Genomic DNA, 18,734 nt, shown 5'->3' with positions numbered 1-18,734 from the left:
TAGCACGCTAACTTCAGTAAATATTGCTGAAACAAAATACATAGACCTCTTTGACATAGCATCAAAACGGTTATTTCTTCACATTATTTTGGTTATTTTAGTTCATTTTTTTAAAATACATACACATGCACCTTAAAATACTTTGTGCTGTTGTTCTTTATTCAATCAGAATTTTACCATTGGTCATTATTATCCATTTTATTTTTCATTTTATTCTTTAATTATAATTTCATTTCATTCTTTAATTACACCTGTTTATTACATTTTTTATTGATGTCTTTTTCAATGAACTTTTTTTGGGGTGCCTTGTGTATTTTTGTGTGCATTAGTCTATAAAGAAATGTTTTTATAGCCTACCTTTTATCAATCCCTTGTAATGATCTTTAAATTGCATTTGATCTGTTTAATGTTCTTTACAAATAAATATATATATAAAATTTTAAAAAAGACAAGTTAGTTTCTGGTATCCCTGCCAACTTTGACCAATCAGGACAGAGAACTCCTCGACGAGGCGGTCCTGTCTGCTCGTGAACGTGCAGAGAGCAGGATCCTCCGGTTAACTGCCGTCTGGTGATTACCGCTGCATGTTCATGTGGTGACATATAGAGAGCACAGAGGGTATTGCTAACGTTCAAGCAGATGGGATGTTAAATGACCACAAGGCTTAAATGACAACAACGCTTACAGCAGCTTTAAAGTCAATCAAATGCCTGAGAACCTCCCTCTGAAATTGAGGCTAGATTAACTATCACAGCTGTCATGGGACAGCAGGGCTATAAATTTGCACTATTTATCCCAATTCTTAGTATCCCTTCATGATTTGATGGCTGGGGCTCACCTGTGGTCAGTGAGGATGCAAACAGCTGAAGGGTGGCTGGAACAGTAAGCCAAGTACAGCGCCTTGATCTGACACATCAGGTTTAAATAGCAGCCTGCCACTCGCTGCTGGGCCTCGGAGACTCTGACAGAGGAGAAAAGAGAGAAGAAAGAAGGTTGGGGAGAGAGGAGAAATATGGAAAGAGACAAAAACTGTCATGATGATATATTGAATCATTACCCAACAACTGAACAGCAATCTGACAGAGAATGTAGTATACATGACCATTCTTGTTCTTTCGAAACCCTTCAGAACACAAGTCTCTGACACCGTTTTCTCAGATTTACCCCACAAAACCAAAACACATTTAGATCCTTTAACTGAATTTGAGACACACTTGAGTCATTTTAATGCCTCAAGCTGAAATGACATAGTTTAAAAAATTATTTGAAGAATGTGGGGTCTATTTTTAGACTGTTCTCGCTTCACATTGCTACTGGCCATTTTTCCGAAGCATACCGAACATTCTAGATGGAAGAATGCATTTTCCTTCTCCCAAAGGCAGCCATTTGTTTCTAGCAGTTGTGGATGTGTTGTTGAGTTACCTAACCCTCCATGAATGCACCAAAAGACATGCAGACTTTTCAAACTGATGTGTGCAAGGATAGTATTGTTATTGGGCTGACGTTACTCATTTTGGGCTGCATGGTCACCATAATGGACAACCTAATTCAGAGTATTCGTATGTGAGTTTCATTTCATACCGTGAAGAAACGAAGAGGAAGAGATGCCGAAGAGGAAGGAAGTGATCGCAAAAATATAATCAAGTAAAGTATGCTCAGTGGAACACTTGCAATGCAATATATATTATGTAGGACAGTGTATACTGTGGTCGAATAATTAACTCTCCACTGGGACCGTTATTACAGAACATTCAATGGAGGTCCGTGTCCAGCATGACTTACTTGGTGCACTCCTCCAAAGCCACACACAGACCCTGCTGGAAGGTGAGGATCTCCTCCAGGTTCCCACACAAGGTGGTGCTGTCTGCACTGCTCACCCTAAGTATACATATATTTAGCATGAGTGGAGATGATAACTACAACATGGATGATAAAAGAATCATTACAATCAATTATGATTTTAGTAAATGTAGGGCTTTTGACTTATTTCTGAGAAAGTCATTTTCCCAAGTTAAGCAAAGACATTTCTCTGGGGATCTAAAATGCCCTCTGCCTTCAATGATTTCTCTTAATGGATCAGTCACATCTTCTTGTCATTGCTCTTACTTGTCGCTGGCTTGCAGGGGTCGAAGATAACAAGTCAGCACTGTTTGTAATTCTTTGACAAACTCCCGCTCATGTTCCAAGATGTCCTGAACCACCTGCAACAGCAGCACACACAGAATACCAAATGTTGTCAGACTGCAGGGGAGCACAGTATTTCCTAAAGGCAAAACACTCCACTAAAAAAAAATAATGGGCAGAAACTGGAACGTCTGGATCATTTTTGCCTTCATCAGCACTTTGGTTGACTTAAGATCACTGTAAAAGGGGATTAACAAAGTAATGTTTTGCTGATAGAGTAATTTCACTTGGAGAAATAACTTGTATTTGTTAACGTGAAAAAAAACCAAACATAAACAAAATGGGAAAAAAAAACCTCATACAGCCAAGTCTGACAAATTCAGTTTGAATGTATGAATACCTGCTGTAAGTAGTATTAAGTTCTTGATGAAAACACACATTTAGGTAAAGTGACCAAAGTAATTTTCACTTACCACACTGTAGTAGTTTTTGGTCAACTGAGTTCCTTTAGGAGACACTGGTTTTTCTGTAGAGGACATATGCATCAAGGTTTGGAGTGCTCAAAAATATTTTTTAAATAACCAGTTTCAAAAGTAGTTCAGGGTTTTTAACATCCAACCAAATAATGTCTATTTTTGTCTAGAAGGAAAATCCAGGTCAACTCTTCAGTGACCTACACCAGTTACAACTGTTTAATCTTTATTTCTAGTCTTCAGCATTCAGATCTGATATTCTCTTCAGCAAGTGTAGTGTGGATTAGTTTTGATGTGATGGAACACAAATTATGTCAAAACTGTCATGCCATAAACTCAATCACTGCCTTCTTTGCAACATGACTGACTGAAAATATGGCGTTAAATGCAAATTACAATATCCTAGACCATTCAAAATCGTTTTACAACCTCTTTCTGGAACATCATACTCTATAATGGCCCAACTCACCACAGGCTTTGATCTCCCGGACGTAGTTACTGGGGAACCAGCCCGTCTTGCCGTTGAGCGTTCCCTCCCACCAGCCTCCCTCCTCCTGCCGCGTCACGAGGATCGTGTCGCCTTTATTGAATGACAGTTCGTCTTCATTGTTCTGCTTGAAGTTGTAGCGGGCCTTCACCATCTGCTGCCCGCCTCCACCGTTCTCAGACATCTCCTGTGAGAGAGGTTGTCAAGAAACGGTCGGCAACAGCACAAGCACAAATAAGCTAAAAGATCTGTGCGCTTGTAAAGCTGCAATGATTACTCAATAAACTGACTAGTAGATCACAAGTAAAATTGCAAACTATGCTGATAACTGAACAATCATTAGCCAAGAAAAAATATCATACATTTGCTGCTTTTTCTTGTCATTTATAACAAAAGATGCAATCTAAAGACTTAACTTTACGCATTTTGCAAATTTTATAAACCACTAATTAATCAATTGGTTACCATAACGCATGTACATTTATGCAATGCAAAAAATAATCACCAAATCTTAGACCTGCACATTTTGCTTTAAAATCTGGTCATAACTTTGCATAAAGCTTCTCTTAACATAATTATTTGCAACAATTCACAGTGCAAGGAAATCTAATGTGCAGTCATCTGGGATAAACAACTGCTAAATGATATGATGAATGGAATCATTTAATGTGAGCAAAATGTGGAAAATCAAACTGGGGTGACGCATGTCAAGTGAGACAATGACAGAAAGGCAGAGAATGTAGATATATATACATAGAGAAGACCATACCACAGATTTGGATTGCCTGCGCAGAGAGCCTTTGGATTTGGCGGAGGAGAGCGTGTGTGAAGACGTCGACTGACTAGGAGACGGAGCACCCGACTGCGAACATGACCTCTCAGCAGAACAGTCTTCGGAAACACAAATAAAAAGAAATACGGAGAGCCTGTTAAATTGTGTCTCCTTGATTTTGTTCTCATCAGGTGAATAGAACAAACACACATCATCGGCACCATCATCACCATCATCACAGTTGTCACAGGTGCACATAGTTTGCGGGCTGATAACTTGATGATAATTCATGTACGTATGGTCTATTGCTCTGCACAGCCCCAGGACAGGAAATACGCTCCCACACAGGCTACACATTTACAATGCCTGACAGAATGATTTGATTTAACCAAAACTGGCACACAGCTCCCAAATGAGATCAAGCTGCTGCAAAAATGCAACAAACACATAGCCTTAAGATTATAATATAAATATGTACAGTGATCACTTGTATTCGATCAGCCAGTGGGTTGTTTCAGCACATACGATCAGTGTGACTAATTGGCACACATTTGACAAAAGCTGTTGACTGTGAAATGCAGAAAATCTAATTTATGTTCCCGCCAGCCAACCCCTCTACAGTGGCATCACCGAGCCACTGCAGCAGACCAGCGGTGATTTAGGGTCAGTAGCTGCCAGCTGTCCTGCAGAGCGAGTGCAGCCCTTGAGATGCACTGACAGAGGTATCAATTGTGTTGCCAGAAAGCACTTTAAAAGTGACACATGGCAGCCCTGCAACCTCTTATGGACTAACAAGCAACAACACACTATGCGAAGACTCCATGTTGGATGCCAACTGGATGCGGGCCAGGTCCACTGTATCATCTGTGTGCAAATTAAAGAAAGAATAAAAATAATAAGGGGTGAACCACTGGCCTTAGAGTTAAACTCTGAAGCTAAAAAAATAGACAAATGCTTGGGTGCACTGTCGCTTACAGGCAACAAAATGTGCTATGGCAACACTTCTTCTGTAATCCTGTTTTATCAGTAGATCATCTAGAATGTATGCAATGTCTGATGAGATGGAAAATGGTTTCAGATTCCCCACGGATTTCCATGTGCTGAGACCCCAGGGTGCATCGCACTGAGGCCTCACCAGTGGGAAGGTCCACATGTACTGCAGGTGGGGTTCATGGCTTCCACATGCCACTCCTCACACACACACCGCGAAGCTTAACAAGCCCGTCTGTCAGCTCAGCCCTGTGGTTACCACTGTTATGTTTGCATGCAGCCAACGTCCAAAAGCAGTTACCCTACACAAACAAGATTGCTGTGCAAAGACATGCAGAAGGCCAAAGCAAAGCTGAGATTGGAAGAGCATCACAATTAAAAACGGAGACGCTACTTGTGTTTGATCGTATCAACTAACTTGTGACAAATCCACTTCAAATCAATTCCACTTTTGAAGATTGGGAGAACAGCTGCTGGGCACAGCCAGCCTATAAAAGATTTGCATATCAAGCAGAGCCCAGCGCTGACAGAGGCTTCCACATCTCACACTGGGGCACACATCCTCCTTTCCATTTAAGTGCACCCAAGAGATTGATTGTGCATTAACAAAGGCATAGATAGTGTAACCTGAAACCAAAAGAGGGTAATATCATATGGTGTTATAGCAATAAGCCATTAATTGATGGGTCAGAAGACAGACATTACTTGATTGAACCCAAGTCTAAATGTTTCAAAGTTGTTATACTGTCGTTGCAGCTGTCACACAGGACAAAACATGGAGTTCAATCATTCATTTAGTATTATGGAGAAATGAAAGCATGCAAAAATGGTACCAGACTGACTAAATCTTCATTTTCCAATGAGATTTGTTGCCTGGTGGCAGACAAAATAGCATCAAGGTTTTGTCCTTTTAGTCACACAAAACAGACACTGTGAAGATGACACCTCTGGCAAACTGCAGAGGCCATTTTTCACAATTTTTGACATTTTAAGACTAATCAATGAATCAAAAGCAACGGAAATCAGCCGCAGTACTAATGACACCTTCTATCATCACTGTCCTTCTGGCACAATCTAATGCACATATCCCGCCACACTGTTTATATACAGGAATGTCATCAAGACACATTTTCAAATAGCCTGAAACGTTATGCAATTACTATAAAGCATGCAGAGGGCAGATTGGTCTAAACACGCTGACTAGATAATTCCGCCTGCTGTGGGCTGGAAACTGGAAGGAGACTTGTATTACCTCTTCAGTACCCCCAAAAGAGGACTCTTGAGTGAAGCGATTAGCCCTAAACTGCTGTGGGGCTGCTGCACTGCGAACCGTTTTGTGCTGCGTCCTTATTGTAGAAATGAACTTGAGGGGGAGGAGAGATGTATGAGTGTGTCTAAAAGCGATGCACTCATATTCAGTCACATTGTGAGTTCTGCTACAATCTGAGCCGAACTGAAACGTTAATAACACCCACGTGAAATGAGCGATAAGGATGAGGATAATATTCAGGGTGCATCAAGCTATGGATGCACATGAGTAAACATGGCACCCAGCATGACACAAACACACACTGCCATGCCAGCTGCCCTGTGGTAACACACCCGAATTGTGAGGATAATGTCTGTAAAAAAAAAAGTCCACCATCATAGCACATACAAGAGGCCACTGCTAATATGTAACTACAGCAAAACTGAGATTACTTCCCAAGAGAGCTGCAACCACCAGTAAATTAATCGGTAACTATTTTCAGTCTACCTTGTTAAATGTGAATATTTTCTGGTATCTGGTTAGGTTGCAGACAAAACAACACATGAGTGTGGATTCTGAGAAGCTCAGATCATCATTTTTTATCATTTTCTGAAAATTTTTGGACCAAACAACTACTTGAATAATCAAGAAAGTTGCAGCGCCACTACTCACTGCTTTCCCACCCTTTCAGAGAGGTAGGCTACAGAAAGATACTGCAAAACTCTTACCTTGTGTGGCAAAGTTGACTGCCAGCAAAGTGGTCAGCACTTTCCCAAAATTCTCGCCAGTGTATAAACACTCTGGTTCAAACCCCTGGATGGAAAAGGAACAGAGAAGATGCTATTAGACGATCTGTTCACATAACCTGGAATCAGTTAGAAGTCAAAATTAAAACTTTTTCTACCGATTGCTCAGATACGAGCAGGAATACTTGCTAACCAAATGAATACAGGGAGAGAGGGAGAGAGAGAGCGAGAGAGAGAGAGACGTTCATTTTAGACTGCAGCAGAAACAATACAAAGACACATACACACACACAGTGTAACACACACAGGGATTTGAATAAGCCTATAACAAGACAGCGATAAAAACTGACATGTTGAGCCTGACCCATATTTTGTGACCGAGTGGTTTGTAATAAAACAGACAGTGCCAGACTCATTTGCGATTCGCTGTGCACACATCAATGCTCTGTGTCACAAACACACACACACACACACACACACACACACACACACACACACACACAGTCACACTGCTTGCTCACTCCTTCTCAGACAGCTATCTGCTTTCCTCCAGCAGATAAGGTTTCACATTTTAAATAAAACATCTTAAATATAGAGTTTGAGGAGAACAGCCCTTGACTACGAGTTGTGTAGAACATCATTCAGATTGAACGCAAGTGCGATGACACGCGTATAGGTGTGAGGTCAGCCTCAGCCTCGACATGACCACCAAGATTTGCGCAAAATGCTTTTCCTCATGTAACCACTCAAACACACATTACTGTTTATGCATAATGATTTTGTACCGTGTGGTTAGTAAAGTAGGAAATACTGGAAAAATCCATTTGCATTGATGAAACAACAGTAAATAGGTCTTACATCACAGTATCGACCTTGATCAGTGATAACATTGCCAGTATTGAAATCTAGACCACGGTCAGGGCCCTTATTTTCAATGAGTCATGTTTTGAAATCATGTTGCTCTGAAGAACTGTAGTAGTGCATTAAAGTTGATCATATAAATAATCTTACTGGAAAAAAAAAAAAATCACAGGGTTTGAGCTTTAATTGGTGCTTCCTCTTTCTGCATCTCAGGGCAGAAGTGAAAGCAGCATGACTGCTCTCTTTGTGCAGTCACAGGACAAAATGGGCACTATATGCAACGGCAAAAGAAAAAAAAGAAAAAAAAAAGAGAGACAAAAAGTTCTAACCATGATCACATCACTGACCAAAGGATGGGTAGGGCTCGCTGTAGCGCCACAGACATCCCCTGACTGATACATTTGACAGTGGCTCTCCAAAAAACTCCTGCCCATGAGCTACTGGCTGGCCGCAGAAGGTCTAATTATGGGCTGAGGGAAGGCTTGGTGGATAAAAGCAAAGGGGACCTCCCAGACATTACAAGCCAGCTGGGCAGGACGACTGAACCACTTGACTTTGCAGCGAGCCGGGCTCGCTGACTCAATTAGCTGTTTAAAGAAAACCAAGTGATGTGATTCAAGACCAGAAAAGGATTATTTATAAAGCCGGGGGAAGAAATTACTGTCCAGTGCGGCGGTCACAAACAGGCTGGTACAGAGTCGGAGAAAACTCCCAACATCTGCCAATGATTTGTCCCTGTCCAATGTTAGAAACGTCTTTTTCAGATTCAGCACTGAGGTCACACAACGTATGCTGAGGAGCGTTTCCAACCTGCATCGACACACTCAAAGTGGCAGCACAAAAGAGAAAGGGAAAATTAAGAGGAAGTAAACACTGATGAAAACTAACTTGTGGCCATTTGAAAACTGAGCCACTAGTCATAAAGGCCCTCTTCCTGTCTGGCAAGTGGGAGTGACTGACAGCATGGACGTGTGAGGGAAACATGTGCAAGCAGGGTAAGTACATCAAACATTGAGCAAGAGGGAGTTTTAAAAAGGTCCTAATTGGAAAGAAAAGTGGATTTTTTTCGGTCTCATTCCTCAACTCGTGCAATACTGACGCACAGGGATGCTGACCGACCAGTCCTACAATCCCAAAAGCGTCAATAACAAATCCTAAAAATCGACTTTTCTTACAAGAAGGACCTTTTAAGTCTCTTCTATGAGCTGCAGTGGGCTGAGGGAGGAGATGATGACAGAGGGAGATCAGACCATGTCAAAAACAACACACGTCTGTGCATGAAACTTGACGTAAACAGAGCAACTTACCTCTACTTTCAGGGACGAGCATCCTCGTAAAAACTCCTTGATGTTGGAAATGCAGTCGGCTTCGGTCCTCGGATCCTGGCAGTACTGAACACACACACACACACACACACACACACACACACACACACACACACACACACACACACACACAAACACAGAGAGGAAATAAATATATAAACACAGAGCTCTCGGGTTAGTCTGACAGATAGACATCTGACACAGGCACTAAGCTAGCGCCGACGCTACCTTTCAGTTCCGTCCGGCGGAAAAGCGCCTAAAGTAGTACAAACATTGTTGTAGCGGTCCGAAATGTTGTTACCTACAGTTATTAAAATAACTGTGGATTCTTCCTGCGTCTCCTTCACGCATACATAACCACTAACGCCACACACACTCACACATACACACACACACGTCAAAGCAGCCGGAATCAAGCACAACATCCGCTAACTTCACGACCTTTCAAAATAAAAGTCAGACCAACGGCTGTGTCACAACGGTCGAAAATTAATATGAAGGATGAGTTTGTTTGTTTGTTTGTTTGTTTGTTTGTTTGTTTGTTGTTTAGTCCACACTTTGATTTCTACCCTTCCAATTTAGATTTGGCTTTGCAACTGTCTTCTGTAAAATGTGTGTTGAATTCCCTGTTATTCTGGGAACAATTAGTGGAATGGTTAACTAAATAAATCACAACAATGGCTGTCTGAGATCATAATATCATTATTATCTGTGACATCTTAACAAAATAATCAAAACTAGACTTTATGTTCAGTGTTTTCATAATCTTGGCTATTTATATTCTTAATTACTGTTAAGGCTAAATGTTTAAAAACCCCACCTCACGTTATTATAGTGACATCCCACTTTATATCAAATCCCTGTCATTAAACAAGCACTACGTAGTTTTGGAGATGACATTCCAACTCTGACAACATTAATGAGGCAACAATACAAACTAGAGAGGTGACAGGGTCTGTCAAATGTAAACAAAGTAAAACAGTATCAAATGGAGTTGTCCAGTTTGTTTTTTCAGTTTAGGCCACGAAAACAAAGATTTTGTTTAACTAATTTGTGTGGGCATACATTTTGTTTTATACATTTTAATCTTTTCCATAGCATAGTGCACGTTTAATGAAGACCTAATGTGCTCTTTTTTGCACATAATGTTATTTCCTTTGGGCTTTTTTTTTCCTCTCTTTGTTTTCTTATTTTGTACCACATTCTATTTTCTCTTGTCCTTTTTTATGTGTTAAGAAACATCTGTTCACTCTGGAATTTTTAACAAAGGACCCCACTCAACCTCACTGCCTGCTGCCCTCAAGGAGGAGACACAGGACACGAAGATCACACACCAGCAGACTGAGGAACAGCTTTTTCTTCAGGCCATAACACTCCTCGACAAACAAGGCAATCCAGCTATCGGTGCAATAAACAAGTGAATGTGCACCATGCATCTTACTGCCACCATGGCTGCTGCACCTTCAATACTTGTTATATTTGCACAGCAATACATCCATGTTGCCCTTATATTCTGTAATCATATTCAAGTCTTATATACATAGATGCAAAGATAGTATATACGCATGCACCTTATCCCAGCAGTCCATATTATTTCTGCATATAGTTTAATTACTATTATTATTATTATTATTATTATTATTATTATTATTATTATTATTATTATTATTGTTATTATGAGTGAGTGTACCGGGGTGAAAATAAACATCTTGAATCCTGAGGCAGGTATAAAAGAGAGAAGTGGCCACTTCCGGTTTTATTTTGGTAGGCTGCTTCCAGTTGCATGCTAACCTTCTGTTCTTTCTCTCTGAAGGGGAGGTCGCACCGGGAAGAGCCGAGCCGCACAGGAGGAAGTGACGAACCGTCTTTGCAACTGTTGTTTATCATTATCAACTTTCTCATCTCCATAACTAACCTCAACACCACCAAGCGTCCACCAAGCACATCCGAGAAAAGTTGTCGGAAAGCGGCGAGCCCCGCGGAGTCACCCCGCTTCATGTCCCGCCATCCAAAATGGTGTACGCTCTTGTGTTCCGTGCCACACTCTTTACTTCCCTGCCGATTTTTTGTGTCCTGTTTTGGTGGGTGTTCACACCAACTCAACTCGTATACAAAAATGCGGAACATTTCCTCGCTTCGCAGGAAACCGCATCTTGAAATCCCACTGTGCGAAAAACGAGACCAAATTGCGGCTGGTAACTCGATGCGATACGTTGCGGTGCTAAAACAGGAGGTTATTAAAACTTCATGGCTTCTGGAGAGCTGGGAGCGTACAGACACGAAAGGGCCTGCTGCCGGGGAGAACTTCTCGCCTGTGTCAGTTTTAATGAAAACCCCTCCCTTCCTTTCCACCGGGAGCTCGTCGACCATTCGGCGCTTGTTGACTTAACTTAAACCAACAACTCACCTTGGGAGTGAAGCCAGGTACGAGCCGCTCCGTGAGCTTGCACAGCACGACCCCATCCTTCAGCGACGTTTTCAGGAACTCCTCCGGGTCCGCTATATTCTTTTTCGGCGAGCTGAGCACTCCCAGAGATATCAACCACGTTACCGTCTGCTCCTCTGAATTCATAGCTCCAGAAAAATGATCATTGCCTAAGCAAGCATTGCTTCAGGGAAGAAGAAAAAAAAAAAAAAAACTGGCGGCCTGTTCCGTATCAATATGCAACTCACATCCGCACTTCTGCTAGAAGTTAAAAAAAGAGGCGGTGGGGGGAAGGACGACGCTGTTTCTATACGCAAAACTGATGATCACCCCTACTGGCAAACAGGCACCTCAACAATACAAGGAGTTTTTTTTTTTTTTCTGTGCAAAGTAGCACATGCTGCTGGCTGAGGGCATTTTATCTCATGTTACAGTACAGGTTAAAACGCATTAAGGATCAGGAAGCTCCAGTAACAGGGAACTGATATCTGATGTGCATCAGCATATTTTGCAAGAGACAAATGCATGACTCACTTTATGGTATGTGATCAGTAGGGCTGACATGTGGTGTGCTTGGATTCACCAGCAAAGTCTTGTAAATGAGCCAGATGAAACACAGCCTTGGTTTTTCTGGTACAGCATTAAAAACTGTATGATTAATGCTGCCAACTCAAATGATTTACGTTGACTGAGATGGGCTATCTGCAGAAGAGCATCATGATTCCGTCAACAGATCTTAAAATAAAGAAAGGTGAAAGCAAATCAGGGTTATGTGCTTATTTATCACCTTTGTAAAAGTTCTTAATTTCATTTGAAACAATTAGAGCCAGGTAGCTAACACCTCAACCCCATTTTAAAAATCAGAAGCAAACCGTTCACTGAAGAATCGTGCCAGAAGCATTCATATTTAGAAGATTGAGAAAACTGAGCCAACAACAAACATCTTTTTCTAGTCTTTATTGCAAAACGCCACAAAATGATAATTTAAGTAGATCCTCAGCTTGCGCTCTGTCCGCTTTCCACACCGATTTCCACTTGAAGAAACGAATCAACCTGCACTCTCGACAGAAGCATCTGAAAGACAACGCACAAAAAAATAACTTGTAACACATCAACTACAGCCATATGGATCCATCACATCACAACATTGGTCATTTTGCATTTCCAAAGTTTCTGAGAAAGAACCTAAAACTTACAAATTACAACAACTAATTTTGTAACCATGCCACTTCATGCATGACTCACTTTATTTTTTCCCTATACTTAGAAATGAAAACTGACAAATCTAAATTGAAGCACTGGTTCAACCAAGAAACCCTTCAGCATTAATTCCACTAAAATTGACTGATTGTAATTAAAATATGAAATACAGTATGGTGAAAATATAGTTCTGGTTGACATACCCGCACTGGTGCGCTGTGATTTCACTGGGTCCAATAACTTGAGGACACAGTTCAGGTAAGTTGCAAGGGCAGTTGCTTTAGAGGGTTGTTCATCCTGCAATGACAACAGAATATTAATATCATGCCCTTCTCTTATTCATGTATTCACGAAAACATCTGAAAATCATTTCTGTAGTCCTCGGTCCGACTGAGAATTCGCTTCAGTGATTGAGTCCAGTTTGGCAGTTAGGATGATGGTGTTCTTCCAGAGGTCTCCATTGTGGGAAGCGGCATGCTTGTGGAAAATATTTTGATATTGAGAAATGGCTCTTATTTAAAAATGGCTTTTAATTTTTCTTTAACAAGAAAAGTGTCTTAAAAAAAAACCTAGATATCTTTACCCATGAATTTAAAAAAAATGCGCTGCTGCCAATCATTTTACTGAGATTGGACGATTCGTTGGACAAAAAGGTTCGTTTTGAGGGCTCAGTTGGTAAAATGGCTGTTAAACCTTCATTGCTGAAAGGGGACGGAACTTCTTGAGGTTGCTGCACTTTGGACAATTTTAGCTCATGAAAACGGACAACAATGAAAAGGGGATATTCAGTTGACCTCCTTTTTTCTCCTCCGAGGCAAAAGTTGTCTTGAATGTCACCCCCCTTCGAGAGGAGATTGCAATACAGGACAATGAGAAACTCATTTACAATGAGAAACAAAGAGGTTTGCTTTGCTTACCAGCTGTTGACTACCAGTCGAGTTGCATTTGGTTGTTGTTGCCTTTGGTTTTGCCGTTGCATGCCATCAAATGGCTCTAGGGTGATGGATCCATTTCCAAGGAAACTACATTGGAACATTTTGACAGTGACATTTGCCTAACGCTTGAAAACAGTAGTGTCCAGTTGATGACACATTTGTGTTAAGATCGAACTCAAGTCACTCGATTATTTATATATCATGAGCAGACCTAAGCTTCACAGAAAACTTTGTAAAAAGGAGATCAAGTTGTTACTCAACATTCATGGAAGCGTCTCTTGTCCTGGTCGATGAAAATCGATGAGCAGTGGTCAAGGTACAACTAAAAGCTTTATTAGAGTAGGAAAGCCAGACTTATAGGGCATTGCAGATCTCAACAGCACTGAATGTACAAAAACTAACACTCACTTGGTAACTGTACTGTTACATGAGCAAGACTAAAAAAACAAAAACTTTTACACATAAAAAAACTGGGAAAGTCAAGATACAGTTCAAAGCTAAGGTTTATATTCCACAGACTGAGACATGGCTAGTTTGTGTGTCAAATTTCTTTCAAAACACTTGTTAACTGTGCACGGCGACTGACGTTTGCTTTAATGTGGTTTCCAAGTCCAGTTCAGTATCTGCTGCGAGCCATTCCTCTATCGGGCCGATTGCCACCACGGCCACCACGTGGCCCTCCGCGACTTGAGCTGCTGTACGAATCACGAGGAGGGTAGCCTCTCTCGACAGGGGGAGCTGGGCCCCTTTCCTGTCTGCCCATTCGCTCACCACGGCTAGGTGGATATTGGTCACTCCGACTGCTGGGGTAACTGTCACGACTGCCATAGCCATCCCGGGAACTGCTGCCATAGTCATCGTAACGACTGCTTCCACTGCTCCCACCATAGGATGGTGGAGGGCCCCGTGAAGGTGGGGCGCTGCGAGAGTTACCTGCAGGGTCAATGGGTCAGGTAATTGGCAAGGTTCAATTGACACATTTTCCTGCACTATCAAGTGCTCATTTTTTGCCAATAGAAGTTATTCTGTGACAAATAAATATAAATGGTTGACATGTTTAAATGTCCCATTAAGGAATTGATCTTAAATTTAACAAGGATATTTGGTTGGTACGGGCAGTAACATATCCAAGCACTGGGAAAAGTTGGGCAGTGTTACCCATTTCAGCATGCCATTGATCTGAGTAGCCATTTCCTTTTAGAGCTCCGAGTGTTAGATCTGCAGGTAAGGACGAGGTTTTCAGAGTTGTCTTGATGGATTTTTGAACATTACTCCTTGAGGGAGAGCTTTGCTAGGCAACACATAGTGAGTGGTCAACGGACGTTTCCACGGACTTTTGGGGGGTTCCTTATGATTGTCAACTCTCTGGGGTTCATTATATGTTCTGCATGTTATTGCCACATACATTGATTCTTTTGCTGAAAGCAACAGCAATATGGACTGATGTGGTCACAATAGAATTTCGTGTTTCCTCTGAGAAGCCAAATGGGTATATATTTTTGATAGCATTGAAAATATGCAACATGGATTGCAGGACAGTGCTGCAGCAAATGCGGTTTCCTTTGGGGAGGGAAAACTGCAGCATCTTGTGACCGGAGATGACGGTAGTCAATGCTTTGATCTGGCTGGTTATTTCTGCAGCTCTTCCGTGTGCCATGGGAGTCAGATCTTGTACTAATGGGAGTCACATCTTACCGTAACCATCATAAGAATCTCTGTAGGAGCCACCACTTGGACGGTCCATGTAGCTTCTGGGTTCCCGGCCTCCGCCGTAACTATCGCGGTCACTAAATGATATGAACAATCATTAGTTGAGGACCATATGAAATCCAATCTCAGTTTTTATCCTTTTGATCAACCCTTACTCACCTGTATCCTCTTGACATTGAGCCATAATCATCTCTGGAACTGGAGTTGCTGTATTCTCTGTATGAATAATCTCTGGGAGGAGGACCATAGTCCCGCGAATCTCTGGAATTGTAATCTCGACTGGAGTAGCTGTGAACGACAGCACATTTAACTAGAGAGTCAGAACAATGATGTATGACTTATTTACAAGTGACAAAAATTGTTAAAATTATCACAATTACAATACATTCATTTTTAATGTTTTAAACATTTTTCTACTTTGGATCTATGCATTTACTTTTTTTCCACTCAAGTTAACTTGAATACTGTTAGAGATTAATCTTCTCAACTGCCCTTGTGTTGTCAAAGTAAGACAAGATCAGACTGATATTTTAAGCAGTAGAAACAGGATTAAAGTAATTCTTTATAAACCCAATTTATTTGTTTCATTTCGAATAAGTCAATCTAACTTTTGTCAGTTTGCATTTAGCAGAACATTGTAAAGATGTCAGTTGTTGAAATACTTTTAAAACTCAGCAAACTCTAAAACGACCTACCTGTCTTTTGAGTTGTAATGGTCATCTCTTGGTGATGGATAATCATCCCTTCTGGATATCATTGAGTCTCTGCGAGGAGGGGGTGGTCCATAGGGATCCCTGTCCCTTGACATGGGGGCTGAAATATAAAAAAAATAACAACAAACTGTGCATTAGTCACCAAATAACCCTGAGACACACACAGCCGGCCACACATACGACGAGTGAAATCTGTTGAAGTCTACACTTCCAAGTTAAAAGAAAAAGATTTGTGGGTATCCAGCCACTTGCACATCTCCAGGTTTATTTAAAATTGTAAATACATGCAACATCATTCACACTTACGTCTACTCATGGGTCCAGATGGGGCAGACCTCTTGGGTGGGGGACCTCCGTTACGAACTGGGGGTCCTCTCTTCATTGGAGGAGGACCTCTGGATGACATCCCTTTGAAGTAGGGTTCTCCATTTCCTGAATCATAGTAGTCTTTAAACAGATAAACCCAGAGATTAGCAGACTGAACTAAAATGACACATCACAGAAACACTTTAGTAAACATCTTACTATTACATGAATTCTTATTTTACAAAGTCAAATTACAGAATACTTTACCTCTGGATGGTGGACCCCTCATACCACCAGGACCTCCCCTAGAACCACGGGGGCCTCTGGGTGGACCACGACTGCGGGAATGCATGGGTGGGGGTCCTCGTCTGCCACCGCTCTCAAACTGAGGCTTTGTAGCTTGCTCCACTTTGATGGGCTTGCCATCAAGAGACTGTGGCAGAGGAGTTACTATTAAAATCCTGACATCAGTCAAATTTGCAGGAGATATTTTTGCCAGCTGAAGATAGTCTTTACCTTTCCATTCATCTCCCGTGCAGCATCTTTTGCGTCAGCTGGACTTTCAAATGTAACAAAAGCGAAGCCTCGTGATTTGTTTGTCTCACGGTCCTTCATCAAGAGAACTGAAATGAGGAATCAGAGCGAGGAGAGAACATGTATTATGTGATTGATTGCCTAAATTGATAAGACTGCTGTCTACAACCCTATATTGCAACAGTTTAAAATTCCACCAGTGGGTAGCCTTTAGGATGTAAAAGTTTTCCTATGTCCTGCTGCAAAATGAAGTTGTTTCTAACACTGACAATGAGGGTAGCTCACAGACTGATAAATATGCAATAGTTTGTATAAAACAACAAAACATGCTTTATACATTTCATATTAAAAATAAATACAACCGGAATTGATCCTTAATGCAATTCAAGGTCCGTAAGTAACTGTGAAAACTGATATTTGATGCCTTAGCAACTGCAGTAACGCAAGTTCTCTGAATCACATCTGGAATGCGTTGAGCTAACAGCCGGTATCAGTTATAAAAAAGATAACGGACATTGCATGCATTTTTTAACGCCATCTTAAAACATTTTATCCAACGGTACGAATAGAGAAAATACAAAGGCCAACAGTGGACCCATTCGCACCTTCGACAATCCTCCCATATTTGCTGAAGTACTGCTCCAGGGCCTTCTCGGTGGTCTCGGTGTTCAGTCCACCGATGAAGAGCTTCCCTGGTCGGTCTGCCTCTGCCATGTTTCAAGAGCCTGCAACAATATAACAGCCGTATACAATTGTTGGCACTATGCGCATTTGCGAAAACAAGGTGAGACGCCCTCAGTATCCAGCCATTTCTGTGACGATTACCTTGCTGCTGGAGAAAGTCTTTTGCTGTTGAATGCGCAAAATGGCGATAAACGTGCCAACGGCTGTTGCTAGTTACTTGGCTAACGCTAGTTAGCAACGATTCACGCCACTAATGGGAGCGGGAGCTCAAGTTGCACAAATGCCCTACTTTAAAAACCTAAAAAAAAAAAAAAAAAACACTACAGCTGTTATATTAAATATGCAGCCACGCAGCTGACTACTACCACACGGCACTTTGCCGCTGCTTTGTGCAGGATACGTTAACGACAGTTTTTCTACTCCCTACCTTCTTCTTCTCGTTCTGTTTCCGGCAGACCAGACGCCCCAGAGTGAAACACTGCCACCTACAGGTCAGGGCCGGGAACGACGTTACATTTACAGAAGAGACGTGAACATCTATAGATAGAACTGTGCCATGCACACATTAGAAACAGTCCTCTATTTAAACATCCTCTATGATTATTTATAAAAATGTGTTCCCTCTACATTCGTTTAGGAGTGCTGGAACACGACAGTAAGACCATTACCACCACAACTAAATTAAGAAAATAAATATTGTAATTTAAATAACAAAAAAATCAAAATATGACTGTGCTACAATTAAGAATACCATTAGAAGCAATCTAGGACCAACAGGAGTGGATGTGGACTGAATACCAAAATGTACCTCCTGCCACCACAGTTACAACACAGGAAACACTGCTCTGTAAGTCTCAAGTGACCTCTACACATTTGTGTAAGGTGGGTAATTAGAACTGAACTGTCATCCAAACTAAAATCCTAAAAATCCTACTTGTATCCAAGCTGATGCCAGACTTAAATTCAGATTTAAAGTGAGCGCACAGAAACTTTCAGACAAAGGTTTAAAAGAGGAAAAAAAACTATACATTTGTGCCCAGAGCTGGCCCAAGGCTTTATGGGCCCTAAGCAGAATTTGATTTGGGGCTCCCAGCTTAATGCACCAACCATCTCAGCAGTGCCATTATTAACTATATATTGTCACAGTCAACTGCCAATAAAGTGTTTCTTACATAAAAATAACAAATGCTAAGTTTGTAA

At 41.3% G+C, this 18,734-nt stretch overlaps 2 protein-coding genes across 9 annotated transcripts in view; both read right to left on the bottom strand.

Moving 5' to 3' along the window:
- The window catches only part of arhgef6 (Rac/Cdc42 guanine nucleotide exchange factor (GEF) 6), a 29,154-nt gene extending 16,968 nt beyond the window's left edge, over positions 1 to 12,186 (bottom strand). For 3 of the 6 annotated variants that reach the window (XM_037076805.1, XM_037076806.1, XM_037076807.1), the window contains exons 1-9: positions 11,435 to 11,599; positions 9,010 to 9,093; positions 6,824 to 6,908; positions 3,854 to 3,975; positions 3,067 to 3,271; positions 2,598 to 2,650; positions 2,107 to 2,201; positions 1,783 to 1,878; positions 839 to 961 (exon numbers count right to left, since the gene is read on the bottom strand). In XM_037076805.1, coding sequence (XP_036932700.1) covers positions 839 to 961; positions 1,783 to 1,878; positions 2,107 to 2,201; positions 2,598 to 2,650; positions 3,067 to 3,271; positions 3,854 to 3,975; positions 6,824 to 6,908; positions 9,010 to 9,093; positions 11,435 to 11,599 — 1,028 coding nt within the window. Of the gene's footprint in view, positions 1 to 838; positions 962 to 1,782; positions 1,879 to 2,106; positions 2,202 to 2,597; positions 2,651 to 3,066; positions 3,272 to 3,853; positions 3,976 to 6,823; positions 6,909 to 9,009; positions 9,094 to 9,332; positions 9,487 to 10,942; positions 10,965 to 11,434 lie in introns of those variants that run through there. The other 3 variants (XM_037076804.1, XM_037076809.1, XM_037076808.1) reach the window with 3 other exon arrangements.
- A 208-nt stretch (positions 12,187 to 12,394) lies between these two features.
- Positions 12,395 to 18,084, bottom strand: rbmx (RNA binding motif protein X-linked). Of its 3 annotated transcripts, XR_005071075.1 has the most exons (10): positions 17,676 to 17,955; positions 17,456 to 17,575; positions 16,833 to 16,939; positions 16,584 to 16,749; positions 16,317 to 16,457; positions 15,993 to 16,110; positions 15,457 to 15,585; positions 15,283 to 15,374; positions 12,856 to 12,949; positions 12,395 to 12,526 (listed from the first exon to the last, which is right to left on the bottom strand). XR_005071075.1 is itself a non-coding variant. In XM_037076760.1 (9 exons), exons 2-9 carry the CDS (start codon positions 17,562 to 17,564, stop codon positions 14,204 to 14,206), a joined length of 1,179 nt encoding a protein of 392 aa, XP_036932655.1. In that variant the 5' UTR covers positions 17,565 to 17,575; positions 17,962 to 18,084; the 3' UTR covers positions 13,899 to 14,203. The 3 variants fall into 3 exon arrangements, 2 of the variants coding, with proteins under 2 accessions (XP_036932655.1, XP_036932654.1); XM_037076760.1 differs by lacking the exons at positions 12,395 to 12,526; positions 12,856 to 12,949; positions 17,676 to 17,955 and adding exons at positions 13,899 to 14,520; positions 17,962 to 18,084; XM_037076759.1 differs by lacking the exons at positions 12,395 to 12,526; positions 12,856 to 12,949 and adding an exon at positions 13,899 to 14,520.
- Positions 18,085 to 18,734: the final 650 nt, after the last annotated feature.

Source organism: Acanthopagrus latus, chromosome 18, assembly GCF_904848185.1.
Source record: "Acanthopagrus latus isolate v.2019 chromosome 18, fAcaLat1.1, whole genome shotgun sequence".
NCBI classification, from domain to species: Eukaryota; Metazoa; Chordata; class Actinopteri; order Spariformes; family Sparidae; genus Acanthopagrus; species Acanthopagrus latus.
This window is presented reverse-complemented; position numbering and strand designations above follow the sequence as displayed.

Excerpts from the sequence above, each read along its gene's own strand:
- rbmx (XM_037076760.1), bottom strand. The coding sequence starts at position 17,564 with ATGGCAGAGGCAGACCGACCAGGGAAGCTCTTCATCGGTGGACTGAAC. Across the intron at positions 16,750-16,832 it reads CACGGGAGATGAATGGAAAG|TCTCTTGATGGCAAGCCCAT; the intron begins GTAAAGACTATC and ends CCTCTGCCACAG. Across the intron at positions 16,111-16,316 it reads ATCTGGACCCATGAGTAGAC|CCCCCATGTCAAGGGACAGG; the intron begins GTAAGTGTGAAT and ends TTTATATTTCAG.